This window comes from Myxine glutinosa, chromosome 3 (assembly GCF_964187855.1).
Source record: "Myxine glutinosa chromosome 3, kmMyxGlut1.1, whole genome shotgun sequence".
NCBI lineage: Eukaryota > Metazoa > Chordata > Myxini > Myxiniformes > Myxinidae > Myxine > Myxine glutinosa.
Window position 1 is genome coordinate 92999872 of NC_136263.1, and position 14849 is coordinate 93014720.

Below are 14849 nucleotides of genomic sequence, written 5' to 3' on the forward strand. Positions count from 1 at the left end.
GGTCGACGAAAGCCGTGAACGGGCAGCCCTCCAGGAGGTGTCGGAAATGGCGAACGGCCAGGAATAGCCCGAGCAGCTCGCGGTCGAACGTGCTGTAGTTTAACTCGTTCGGCCAGAGTTGCCGGCTGAAAAAAGCGAGTGGCTGCCAAACCCCGTCCACCCATTGCTCATGGACGGCGCCCACCGCGTAGTTGGAGGCGTCCGTAGTGAGGGCAATGGGCGCGTTGAGCACCGGGTGAGCCAGCAGCGTTGCGTCGGCGAGGGCCCGTTTGGCGCTGGCGAAGGCCGCGTCCATGGCCGCAGACCAAACAATGTCATGCTTGGCCGGCTTGCCCCGGAGGGCCTCGTAAAGGGGCCGCATGAGCTGAGCAGCGCGGGGCACGAATCGGTGATAAAAATTCACCATGCCGAGGAACTCTTGGAGGGCCTTGATGGAACGGGGACGCGGGAACGTGGTGATGGCCTCGACCTTGGTCGGCAGCGGCACCGCCCCGGTCTTGGTGATGCGGTGGCCCAAAAAGTCAACGGTCGTCACGCCGAAGTGGCATTTGACCGGGTTGACAATTAAGCCGTGCTCGCTGAGGCGACCGAACAGTGTTCGGAGGTGGAGGAGGTGCTCGGCGCGGGACGTGCTGGCGACGAGGATATCGTCCAGATAGACGAAAAGAAACGGCAGGTCGCGCAGCACGCCGTCCATCAAGCGCTGGAACGCCTGGGCCGCGTTCTTGAGGCCAAACGGCATCCGGGCGAAGCAGAAAAATTCGAACAGGCCGAACGGCGTGATGACGGCCGTCTTCGGGACGTCGGCCGCCCGGACAGGTACCTGGTGGTAGCCCCGTATCAGGTCAATTTTCGAAAAGATGACCCGTCCCCCCAAACGGGCGGAAAAGTCCTGAATATGCGGGATCGGGTACCTGTCTGGAGTGGTAGCGTCGTTGAGACGGCGGTAGTCGCCACACGGGCGCCATCCACCCCCCGGCTTTGGCACGATGTGCAGTGGCGAGGCCCACACGCTATCGGAGCGCCGCACGATGCCGAGGTGCTCCAACGCGTAGAACTCGGCCTTCGCCACGGCGAGCTTGGCCGGGTCGAGGCGGCGGGCCCTGGCATAGACCGGCGGGCCCGTAGTGGGTATGTGGTGCTCAATCCCGTGCCGCACCGCGACGGCCGAAAACCTCGGCCGCGTGAGGGCCGGGAATTCCGCGAGCAGGCGAGCGAACTCGTTCGCTGCCGGGAGGGCGCACGCCAGTTCGGTCGGCGCGGAGCTGCTCATCGTGCACGCCAGGGAGCTGAAGGTCTCGGCGTTGACAAGGCGACGACGTTTGACGTCGACCAGCAGCCCGTGCGCGCAGAGGAAGTCGGCGCCCAGCAAAGCCATGGGGACGCAGGCGGTCACAAAAGTCCATTGAAAACGCTGGCTGCTGAAGCAGAGGGTGACGATGCGTGGGCCGAAAGTGCGTATGGCCGAGCCATTAGCAGCGACCAAAGAGGGGCCGCAAACGGCGTCCCGCCTGTCCTGCTCGGAGGCGGGTATGACGCTCAGTTGGGCGCCGGTGTCACACAGGAAACGCCGCCCAGACGCTTTGTCCCGAATAAACAGCAAGTTGCCTGAGTGGCCGGCGCTCATGGCTGGGAATGAACGCCGGCCCGGCCGTTTCCCGACCTGCCGAAAGTGCACGGGGGCCGGCACGTCCGAGCCTTGTGTCCGAACCTGGCGTGGTAATAACACCACGCCCGGTCAGGTGGAGGCCCCGGCCGTCGTGTCGGAAGCGGGCGGTGCGGCGTGGTGGCCGCCAGTTGCACCGGCAGTTCGGCCTCCAACCGCGCAGGGCGCTCGGGTGTCGTGGGCGTCGCCTCGGACGGCGGCGGGCTCCAGGTAACCGCGCCGATGTGCTGGCCTGCCGAGGAGATCTTATCGGCTTCCCTGGCGAGGGCGCGGGAATCCGTGATCAACGTGCCAGCCAGGGCGAGGCGTACCGGGTGAGGCAGCTGGCGAAGGAACAGCTCGCGGAACAGAAAATCCGGAGAGTGCTCACCGAGCAACGAGAGCATATAGTCCATGCGCTCTGACGGGCGCGTGTCGCCGAGCTCGGGCAGAGCGAGCAGGCGCCGTGCGCGTGCTGCCAGTGAGAGGGCGAAAGCATCGAGGAGGAGTGTCTTCAGCGCGTCGTATTTGTCAGCAGCCGGCGGGTGCTCGAGGAGGCTCAAGGCGCGGGCCGCGGTGGCGGAACCGAGCGCCGCCACAACATGGTGGAAGCGGGTGTCGTCCGCGGTGATGCCTCGCAGGGCGAACTGAGAGTCCGCCTGAGCGAACCAAACAGCCGCGTGAGCCTCCCAGAAGGTAGGCAGTTTAAGCGTCACTGCCGTATCCATGTCGGTAGGTCACCAATGAAGGAACTGCGCTCCAACGCGAGTCGAAAGAATTGACGCGACCAAAGACGGAATTCGTCCGAGTTGCTTTATTGAAACAAAACAGCTCAGGTATTCTGACAAGCCCGTTTATCGGGCAGCAATATATATACACATTTATGTCGGGAAGTTTGCCCGGCAAAAGCTATACCGGGCATGCCCGGGTGTCAAGGGCGAGCCTTGGAAAGGCGAGTCTGGACCTGCCCGGGCGTGTTTGGCTGCGGCCTGGCAAGTCGAGGCTGGGCGTGCCCGGGCGCTCTGGGCGAGCCCTGGAAAGGCGATAGCGGGCATGCCCGGACGCTCTGGGCGAGCCCTGAAAAGGCGAGAGCGGGCATGCCCGGGAAAGACGAGACCGGGCGTGCCCGGGAGGTTCGGGCGTGCCCGGGAGAGGCGCGTCTGGCCGTGTTCTGGCCGGTGCAAGGCGATTGTGTGCATCCAGCGGTAACCGCTACAATAGTACACTTTATTGATATAGGATTAGTAAACCATTGCGTTTTGTGATAACGATAGTAATTTAATTTCTACAAGTCCAGCTAGTTACCCTCGCCAGAAAAGAGGGTATTGCATTTGGGTCCATTTCTTTGTCTGTCTGTCTGTCTGTCTGTTTGTTTGGCCATACAGAATGTGAGTATGCTTTTCTCTGCAACTGTTGGTTCGACGGACACAGAATTTTCACCATAGGAGCGCTTCCTCCTGTAGAGGTTTTTAATGATAATTATTACGTCATAGATCATGTGGTATGGGCGCCATCTTGGAAAAACCGAAAAACTCCGAAACCGCTCCATGGAAAAAATGGAAATATGGCTCATTGTCAAGTACTCCCCATGGCGAATAACATATATTCATGATGATGTCATCGGTGCCTTCATTACGACATCTTAATTGGACAAGTAGAACGGTTGATCTGATCAGTTTCACATTTCGAGCGCTATACACAAAAAAATTTTTATGGGAGAATTAAATTGATGACATCATTGGTCACGTGGTTTGGCAGCCATATTGGATTGAACATAAATCTACATCGTCAATAAACCACACAAAATACACCACACAAACATGTCCTGGCCAGTGTCTGCAATCTCTGAATGCTCTTTCTTGGTACTATTGTACTCTTTAACCCCAAGCAGCGAACATGGCCAGAACAAGGGCACATAGTTTATTCCATATTGGAAACTGATATGTGATTTTTAATGTCCATAAATTAAATGTAGATGGGATTGTCGTGCCCTTCCACAGGACAACATATCCTAAAATGTAGGACAACATCTATCTATAATTCCAGTAATCTCTGTCTGTCTGTCTGTACGTCTGTTTGTTTGTCTGTGACCGCTGTTTCTCGACAACTACCGGTCCGATATACTTGAAACTTGCCAGGTATATTGCTGGGGACCCGAGGATGTGCCTTTTCAAGGTTTCATATTAATCGGACAATTACTTACCGAGTTATGTCCAAAAAACGATTCAACCAATCAGAGAGCAGCGAACGATCGCGTGTGCCGAACGTGGCGGGCACACTCTGCCTCGGATGGCACATTTGAGAGCGTATTCATTTATTTCACGTTTGCAAACTATGTTGGCGTTAAACTATGTTTTACAACTAATAAAAACGAATTTGCGTTTCATTCGCTTTCCTGCGCGTTTGTGCACGCGATGGCGATTTCTTTACCAAACTCCGGAAGCCGTTCGCTTTGGACCAAACCATTGCATGTAAATAGAGGGGGGGGATTGTCACCACTCGCAAGCCGTTCGCTTTGGACCAAACCATTTCATGTAAATAGAGGGGGCGGGGGGGGATATAATTTTAGATATAGATATAGTACGGGCATGCCCTAGTCTATCTATAATTCCAGTAATCTCTGTCTGTCTGTCTGTACGTCTGTACGTTTGTCTGTGACCGCTGTTTCTCGACAACCACGGGTCCGATATACTTTTAACTTGCCAGGTATATTGCTGGGGACCCGAGGATGTGCCTTTTCAAGGTTTCATATTAATCGGACAATTACTTACCGAGCTATGTCCAAAAAACGATTCAACCAATCAGAGAGCAGCGAACGATCGCGTGTGCCGAACGTGGCGGGCACACTCTGCCTCGGATGGCACATTTGAGAGCGTATTCATTTATTTCACGTTTGCAAACTATGTTGGCGTTAAACTATGTTTTACAACTAATAAAAACGAATTTGCGATTCATTCGCTTTCCTGCGCGTTTGTGCACGCGATGGCGATTTCTTTACCAAACTCCGGAAGCCGTTCGCTTTGGACCAAACCATTGCATGTAAATAGAGGGGGGGGGATTGTCACCACTCGCAAGCCGTTCGCTTTGGACCAAACCATTTCATGTAAATAGAGGGGGGGGATATAATTTTAGATATAGATATAGTACGGGCATGCCCTAGTATCCTAAAATGTAGTACAACCTGCTGGCAGGGCATCAAAATGGTAATTATTTTATTAACTGTGAGAAAATCCAGAACAACCAACCCAATGGCAACAAATGCTCCCAACTGGGCTATCCCTCCACCCAGATGGTATTTCTAGAGTATATTATACAGTACGTGGTGTAAAGTCATTTCATTCACACTCTCATTTCGTATAAAAGGGTCCCTTGTAGTCTCATTCATCCTCGTCGAGTACACATGATAGCGACCATGTCAGGATCTATCATACCATACTAGGTTATCTTGCGCAGCAGGTATTCACATGTTCATTTTGGAATGAAGTGGAAACGGAGAGTAACGAGTAAAAACGTATTTTTATACCATCATCACACTTTAAGTCTATCTTTGAGATAAGGAATTTTGACTGCACGTCAACGTGAATTAACTTTTATATGATCATCGTGTTGTCACTTTCACAGCTGGAGCACAATGGCTCGCAGCCATGTGGAAGATCACAATAGCTCACTGGGATGCCAGACACGGAATGTACGAATGGAAGTAATTATTTAATTGTTTATCTGTGATGGGCGATTGGCTCTCGTCGTGCTTGTGTCGTCTGACATTGCGACAAGGCAAAGATGTGGCGTACACTGTACAGCGTGCTTTCATTTTGTTTCATTAATCTTCAATAACCTTCAGGTTTGCGAGAACAACTGGGTCAGGAGAATTGCTGGAGTGAAGAGGGTCGATGGAAGGATGGATGAACTAAGGGAGGAGATTGGTTGTGCAGATGAGCTTGATGGGGAGATTGGAGAAATGCCGGCTGAGATGGGCTGGGCACTTAGTGCGGATGGGGGAAGAGAGGATGACAAAGAGAGCGGATAGGTTGAGGGAATAAGGTAGGAGGAAAAGAGGTGGACAGCTGCGGTTGAGATGGGAGGATTGTGCGAGGATCAGGAATCGAGGTCACCCCTTATGAAGTGAAGAGGAGGAGGAGAAACACTTGGTTATGTTTTAAGAGAAGTAGTTTTACTCATTCTCTTTAATTAGATGTGATGGATTGTGTCTCTGGTGCAAAAGTGCATTCGTAGCACCTGCACCTGTCACGAGGCTTAAAAGGGCAGTGGAGGTTTATTAAAACTCCCATTGATCGTGCACATTTTGTAATTCCGACGTTTTCTGGGCGACTAATCATGAAGGTCATTTACCTTGCTGCAGTAATATATATGTTTGAGGTGACAAAAACTTGTCTCGCATAGAACTATATTTTTTGGTTAAAAAGAAAAAATAATAAATGCAAGTACATTCGCTTATTCATTCGCAGCACAAAGCTACTGCATGTTTGCGTCATTTGTGGGATTGCGGCCATGTTACTGGTGCAACTGCAACTGTCCTCTGGGGGTTGAAGGAGGAATGTTCAAAAGCAAGTAGATGATGCAGAAATGTGTAAATAGGACACAGGCATCTACAGATGAGGATGATAAAATAAATATTGGATCAAATAGAAGATCAAATATAAAAACCGCTTTTTCCATTGAGATTTCTGTTACTGACCTAAAGATTTATTTGCGCATACATCCCATATTATAACAATTTTTTGTCCACATGACCCCAATACTAATGACTCAAAACCAAAAGCATTACCTAAACCATGCCTTGACACTTCCTGCTTTAAACCCTTTATCCCCCTATTATATCTGCCCAATTATGTTCAACACAGCAACAATTACGAAACAATTTTACATTGTTCAAAATTGCACGAGTTAGAATCATTATCTGAAAGTCCTTATTTCTTTCTAATGAATGAACTTGAAAGGGCGTGCTGGATAAAGAAAATCAGTTGAATAATTTCAGGATCATTCAAGGTTGGTGTGGGCCTTTTATGAAATACTAGCTGAAGTACCCGGCGTTGCCTGGGGGTGGGGGATGCGGGGGGGGGGGAGGGGGGGAAGGGGAGAGAAGGGAAAGATATACTACATATACATCTTTTGGGGGGGCAGGATATGACAGGCCCCTCCGTTTTGGGGGGAGGTGGGCGGAAGGGAAGGAGGAAAAATTAACCCGTGCAAAGAGTGTTTGAACCTCAGTGTTGCCCAGGTTAAAAAAGGAAATCGTAATACCCTAATTCGTAAGAAATCGTAAAAAAAGGAAATCGTAATATTTTTAGCTCCAACACGAGCCTCAATCTTGTATACAAAAAAACAAAAAACCTCTATACCACCAACACCAGGTGGCGCTACACGGTACACATTTACATAGAGAATTTACGCTCCTCCCTCAGCCCCCCACATCCCCGCATGAGGCTGCGGCCACATAGACAATATTACCCCCCACACAAAGTTGTATTTATATTTGTACCGTGAGTAAAGTATATAAACGTTTATAGCTGAAGTACCCGGTGATGCTCAAGCGAAAAATAAACATTAACACATTTGATAACGTTTAGGAAGAAGAAGAGGACTTACTCCCAACTATGACTGCTTCCAGAATTGTCTGAATCTGATTGGTTTGATTAATTATTTGTGTTCAAATGTCTGGTAATTGTTTTGTATTCATTTATGCATCTGAGTACTTGTATATAACTGTCATCCATTAATCAAAAAGGCTTAGGTGCTATGGAGCGTTTTTTTTTATCCTCCCAAAAATGGACCTTTTTTTCAAATATTTTTTTTAAAATCGCCTACAACACTCCCTGGCACTGACTGACAAATCCTTGAAAGTTGGACGAAGATCCGTTCAGCAATCTCTGAGAAAAATGGCGACACACACACACACACACACCGCGAGAGACAAACGGCTCTCTTATTAGTATAGCTGTGTGAATTATATAATTACCAACCTGCGATCTGAGGTAACACGGCTAAAGATTATGCGATTTTCAACAAATAAAGTTTATGAGTGGCTGCACAGACCCATACTTCTCACTAAAAGTGGAAACAGAATGGAAATTGGAGTTAAAATAAACCCGTGAGAGCAGCCTGCACATATTGGACTGTGTGAATTATATAATTACCAACCCGCGATCGAGTTTTTTTCAAATATTTAAAATATATATTTTTGTCCAAAACACTCCCTGGCACTTACTGACAAACCCCTGAAAGTTTGACGAAGATCCGTTTAGCCATCTCTGAGAAAAATTACATCACACACGGACAGACAGACAGACAAACGGCTCTCTTATATAATATACGTATTGAAGGGAATTTAAAAAGTACAAGGACTTTGGTGAAAATTCTCCTATTTCTTAATGTATTCCTCTTCGAAAGCTACACACCTGTCCCATCGATGTGGTAGAGCCTTGATGTCACCATATTAAACTTCAAAAATCTAGTCCAGCTCCCTCCTGGTTAAACTCCCAAAATTCTGCACACCTCCACTCTTTTGTAGCTCTTTTCTCCCATTCGAGGCACTGTCTGGTCCAGAGATGGTTCAACCAGAGTCTTTCCTCTAGGGATTCAAAAGCAGGTGGAACACCACCATCTCTTTTTTATATATACAGTCACGTGAAAAAGTAAGTACACCCCATGTAAAGTTTTGACTTTTTCAACATATTTCAACATACAGCTATTTGATCTTCATTTCAACAATATTGATAGATAAAGGTGATATAATATAACAAATATCATGAAACATTTACATTTTGTAGTCCATTGTATAATTTAAATAAACATAAATGCAAATTTCGCATGTGGAAAAAGTAAGTACACCCCATGAAATGTTTTTTAATCTTTTTAACATATGTGGACATATCAATATTTGATCTTCATTTAAACAGTATCTATAGATAAAGGTGATCTAATTGAACAAAAAAACAATGAAAAATTGACTTTGCAGTTATTTATTCAACAAAAAATTGTTGCACAGCATGCACAATTGCACGCACAGCTCGTTTCAAATCCCCCCACAACATGGGATTTAGATCCGGGCTTTGACTTGGCCATCACAGAACCCTCTATTTCTTTCTTTTCAGCCATTCCTTGGTGGATTTACTGGTACTAGGACGTGCCCGTACGTGGGTGCCCGTTCCTTGGTGCGGCCCAGCATCTAGTCGAGACCCAGTCACCCAGGCCGATCACCCATTCCGACCCCAAATTCCTCATCGACGATAACTAAACAATATATTATATGAATCGCACCGTACATACCTCCTTCTAGATCTTGTTCTTGTCTTGATATACTCACTCAGGCTCACTCTATCACGACTGAGTCCTCCCAGCTCCTCCAAATGGCGCCCGCTACGCCTCGAATTCACATCGGCCACGCCTACGCAACAACGTGTTCTGTGATTGGCTGGCCTACCCCGCAACCTGTTCTGTGATTAGTTTGGTAAATAAATCGCCATAGCTCGGTAACTACTTCTCCGATTAATATGAAACCTTGAAAAGGCACATCCTCAGGTCCCCAGCAATATATCTGGCAAGTTTCAATTAGATCGGACCCGTGGTTGTCGAGAAACAGCGGTCACAGACAAACACACACACACACAGACACACACACATACACACAGAGATTACTGGAATTATAGATAGATGTTTAGGGTCATTGTCATGTTGCAAGGTCCACCTTCGGTTGAGCTTCAACTTTCCAACAGATGGCCTCACATTATCCTCAAGCACCCTCTGGTACAATGAAGAATTCATAGTGGATTCTATGATGGTGAGCTGCCCAGGCCCTGATGCAGCAAAGCTGCCCCAAACCATAATATTTCCACCACCATGCTTTACAGTTGGTATCAGGATCTTGTGGTCAAATGCTGTTTTTGGTTTTCGCAAAACATGTCTTCTGGTACTGTGGCCAAATAGCTCTACGTTTGACTCATCTGTCCAGAGCACATTGTTCCAGAAGTGCTGGTCTTTGCCTAGGTGTTCATTGGCAAACTTTAGTCTTGCCCTGATGTTCTTTCTGGACAGCAAAGGTTTCCTCCAGGCACACCTCCCATGTAGATCAAATTTGTGCAGCCTCTTTCTAATGTTAGACTCGTGCACTTTGACATCAACAGTGGCAAGAGCTACCTGTAGGTCCCGTGATGACATTATGGGGTTCTTCGAGACCTCTTTCAGCATCTTGCGGTCTGCTCTCGGGCTGAACTTGCTGGGGCGGCCTGGCCTGAACAAGTTGGCAGTTGTTTGGAATCTTCTCCACTTGTAGATGAACTTCCGGACAGTCGAATGATTGATTTCAAATTGTTTGGAGATCTTTTTAAATCCCTTCCCAGACTCGTAGGCATCTATAACCTTCTTTCTGAAGGCCTCAGAGGGCTCTTTTGATCTAGGCATGGTGATGCCGCACACTTCAACAACAAAGAGCAAACCAAACTAAATGTCTGAGGTTTAAATAAGACAGGTACCTCCAAGATCCTCTCTAACGATGTTCTAATCATTTGCACCTGAGCTGGTGCACCTGATTTTAATTTTAGGTATTTGAAGTAGTGATAAATGTAGGGGTGTATTTACTTTTTCCACATGTGAAATTTGCATTTTTGTTTATTTAAATTATACAATGGACTACAAAATGTAAATGTTTCATGATATTTGTTTTATTATATCACCTTTATCTATCAATATTGTTGAAATGAAGATCAAATCGCTGTCTGTTGAAATATGTTGAAAAAGTCAAAACTTTACATGGGGTGTACTTACTTTTTCACGTGACTGTATATCTGTAAGGGTTTAGGCTCATGGAATAGCTGAATGGCAAAGCACAGCAGATTCACACACTACCAAAGGGCAAGTATCGGGGATGCCTATTTGCAGTGGTTGTACCCCACAATGCAAGCTGAGGGCCAAATCTTCCCCATTCTTCCCTGCTGCCTGGATTAATCAGGGCAGCACAGCCAAAGTTCGGGCACCGATGGGTCCACATATACACAGGCCCACTCCTTCTTGTCTTCTTTCTTTCTCTCTCTCTCTCTCTTTTTCTTTGTCTCTCTCTCTCTCTCTCTCTCTCTCTCTCTCTCTCTCTCTCTCTCTCTCTCTCTCTCTCTCTCTCTCTCTCTCTCTCTCTCTCTCTCTCTCTCTCTCTCTCTCGTGGCCCTGGCTTCACATAGGTGGGGGTACACCATTTTGGATATTGGGGGGGGGGGGGGGGTCTCTTGGTCGCTCCTGGGAGATCGATCAGCTGTTTTTATGGAGCAGGCCTGTTTGAGAGAGCAACGCCATACAACAACAGCAACCACAAAATGGTATTGAGGAGTTTGACATACACAAGGAGGAAAGGAGAAATAACAAAAAAATAAGTAACAATGGCCCAGAATGGAGTGCAAGACAATACGTGACTTTTGTAACCTAACCACACATAACCTCACTTAATCTCACCTAACAACACCTAACCAAATCTAACCTCACCTAACCAAGCCTAACCACACCTAACCTGACCTAACTACACCTATCCACACCTAACCTCACCTAAAATTTAGCATACAATAAATTCTCCAGTAAACTTGAAACACCCTTGTAGTATTAGTTGTAGGATATGTGGGATTGATATGATACAAGGTTTTTTGTACATGTCTGCTGAATGTTTATTTACATGTCTGTCTTTCCTTGCAAAAGAATAAAGATAAGCAAAACAAATATCCCCCGAGACTGCCTGTCTATCCATTGCATAATGTAGTTAAAATTAATATTTTCGGATGTCTACATATTACGTACAGTATCCAACAGTGACAGCAGTTTTAAACACTCTTCCCCTCACCCCCTACACATACACTCCCACCCACCTCGTTTCCTCTACTTGACCCATACAATTCGTTTCCTTCCTCTTGTCTTGTCCCAAAACTTCACCCCTGTTGTCTCCTCTTTTGGTCAGCCAGGATAGCATCAAGGTATGCACCATCGTCTCTGAGCTATCTAACCTGGGTTCGAATCTCGACAGGTCTAAACTGTATTCCTGGTATTTAACAGTGTGTGTGGATGCATGGACGTTAAACTGGGTGTCCCATCTGCCTGCATTACATGGTGGACGTTAAAGATCCCATGTTGCCCGTCGCGAAGAGGAGGCAAGATGTCACCGCGCAGCACCCTGGATAAGCTCCAAATTCCTGCCTGGACTTCTGGTAGCAATTGTGGTCTAGTGTTATTGGAGGTACCTTGACACGATGGTACACTGATAGCTATATCATTGTGGATGCTCTCTGTAGGCAGCAGCTTCTTCACCAAAGACAAGTCGACCAAGAAGTTTGAATTTTTCATGTGAAAAACCTTATTCGCACATAAAGGGCTTCCAAATCCTATTATCGCCCTCTTTCTTCAAATTCATTCTCTTATTTGATCTCATTAATCACTACACCTTCCACCCTGGCTAGGTATATAATATCTAGATGGTCCTTGAAGTTTATGCTTTCTGCAAGCTGTGACCATGATTTAAATACTACATTTGTATTTATTTCACTGTGATTAACTCAATATCATATTCAAAATGGTGAAAGACCGAGGTTATGTACCTTTCAAGAATGTTGATTTGTCAGTGTGTTGCATAGTTTGTTTGATTGTAGCAACCATAACTGCTCAATAGTCTCCCACGTTCCATGTCTGGGGGGGAGGGGGCTTGCAGGGGGGCTTTGGGGAAGTTAGGGGCGGACGTGCGCACACTCACTGGCCGGCACACCCAATGAACTTTCCTGTTTGTGTTCTCACTGTACATACCCAACTTACCCCCATGTCCTGCTTCAGCTTGTTCTCAAAGATGAACATGTGAGAGCCTTTATTGTTTTTATTTCATACATTATATGTCTACTTTGTTTCAAAGTTTATTCTTCACACACCATTCTGCATCTGGAATTTTAATCCCTTTCCTCTTTTTTATTTTCTAAATTGACCACTTGTACAAATATCCTCCACCTCTCACCTCTCTTAGTATCTATTCTCACCTCTTTTGTCCTCGAGTTTCATCTGGACCTTGCATGGCTTTTTCTTTTCGTCATTCCAACATCATCCCTCATACATTCTTCCTTCTACTACTCTGTCTGTCTGGATAGTCTGTCATCCTCCCACATGCAGATAGAAAGCATTGGAGACGAGCAGCGAGAAGCAAGGAGTGTTCTTCATGTAACCACGTGCGCTCCTCATGCCAACCTGTGCAGACACGTCGCGGAGTGGTGGAGTTGTCCGTCAGAGTCTCAGCTATGTCCAGGAGATTGGTCGAGGCTGGTTTGGCAAGGTAACCCCCAGCCCACACCACCTCACACATTCAATCATCCTGACATTCATTATACATCGAAGTCAGATATTGTAGATCAGGAAGAGGTGGAATTTTTTAGATATCTCTGTTATGTGTTTATCTGTTATCTGTTTTGTTTTAGATATCTGATATGTGTGTGAAATGTTTGGATTGTCCTGATTGGTGTAGAGCACCCAATTGTAATCCAGAGGTTCAAATTGCTGGACTCTGATCATTTGTCCATTGGCTCCTAATGTCCTTGTAATTCATGGAAAAGTTGATTCAGGTCTCGTGATGTCCTTGTCCTATGTACAAACTCACCATTAATACTGAGAGTCCAGACTAAACTAAATTTTTATTTTTAGTGTGACATCATTTTAATAGTTATTTAGAACACGGTACTTATTTTTACCGTGCAAGGGAGGAATCAAAAGGAGGTAGCAGACCATCTGGTTTTGTACGCATTTGTGTCACCTGGATAGTTTACGATGCAATAACTATGGCATGAGAATCTGAAGGTAGCACTGTGTTATTTAGTAGTACTAAACTTGATAAATGATCTGTTATTTTGATGAGACCGTTCAGAATTACCATATTGCCTGGAATTTTTTTTTTCATTCATAAAAACATATGCAAACATATGCAAACATATGCAAACATAACCCTGGTGTTGGGCTAGCGGCTAGGGTGCCGGTTTAGGATACCTAGAATCCTGGTGTTCGAATCCCGGTCAATCGCTGAATTAACGCCAGGAGGGTTGACTCAGCCTGTCATCCTTCCGAGGTCGGCTAATTGAGTACCAGCTCACTGGTAATTCCCTGTTTGTCGTTAAAGGCGACAAAAAGGGTTGGCGTCAGGAAGGGCATCCGGCCGTAAAACATTGCTTCAAAAAGGGGACCGAAAAACAACAACAACCACGGCTCCCGAAAAAGGCCAACCCCCGCTTTGCGGGGAAAAATGGCCTCTAAAGGTGGTTTTATATAAAAACAATTTTTCTCAGTTCGGAGACACATGTATCAGGATATTCCATTCGTTTGGAAATCATTTGTGCTGCGATGGACTTTAGAAACCAGAGAGTGTTATTGTATTGTTGATTTTGGTAAATTACAGCCCCCCGCACCATCCCTGCTGTTTCTGGTGTGTTGCGTTTGAAGCTGGTGCAGCGTATGCAAGCAAGTTGATGATGTTTTGAAATGTTTTGCTTTATCATGAAAACATTTCTTGCAAACATTCACTTTTGTAAGACTGAAATATTGTACATTGCATGTTGTATCGAGTCATTTACAATGTAACGTCCCAGCAAAGGCGAGTGAAAACTTTATTTGTTTGATGAATTTGCAAATTAGTTTTGGACTCTCAGAGGGTTTACCCGTGGGAATATGGAGATTGTTTTGAGTAGTGTACAATTACAATGGAACTCGGTGTACAGTGAGACAATAAGTACCGAGCGATTGTGTTGGGGTTATTAGGAAAGGGCAAATGGAAAGTGAAGAGCTGCAAGAGTGAGAGCGCTTCTTGCTCAGACACCCCAGGGTAGCGCGCAGTGGTCACTTGTACATTCTAACTCCTGCAGTGCTTCATCAATTTATTATAACTGTTCACATAAGAAGCTGCCTGGGAAAATGAAAAAATAGTGAGTTAAGAATATTGTGAATGCTTTCAATCTTACCCTTCTGTTGATTAATGCACGAGGAAAATTCGAGTTTTTGAAGAGAACAGGGATGATGGAATAATGCAAATGGAACATGAGAATGATATCAAGCATGTTGATGTTAAACCAAAAAAATTATGGGAGAGGAAAATAGGAAATAACAAGCGTTACGCCTAGGTCCCCTGTCGGTGAAGTGATGTGAGTTGACAAAGTGGAGACGCAAGGCGGCCATCTTGGATTTTGACGTGGCGACC

The 14849-nt window shown here is 46.3% G+C and overlaps 1 protein-coding gene across 2 annotated transcripts in view; it reads left to right on the forward strand.

Moving 5' to 3' along the window:
- The window catches only part of AATK (apoptosis associated tyrosine kinase), a 293143-nt gene that overhangs the window by 160782 nt on the left and 117512 nt on the right, over positions 1 to 14849 (forward strand). For both annotated transcript variants that reach the window (XM_068110486.2, XM_078774271.1), the window contains exon 4: positions 12868 to 12944. In XM_068110486.2, coding sequence (XP_067966587.2) covers positions 12868 to 12944 — 77 coding nt within the window. The remainder of the gene's footprint in view (positions 1 to 12867; positions 12945 to 14849) is intronic.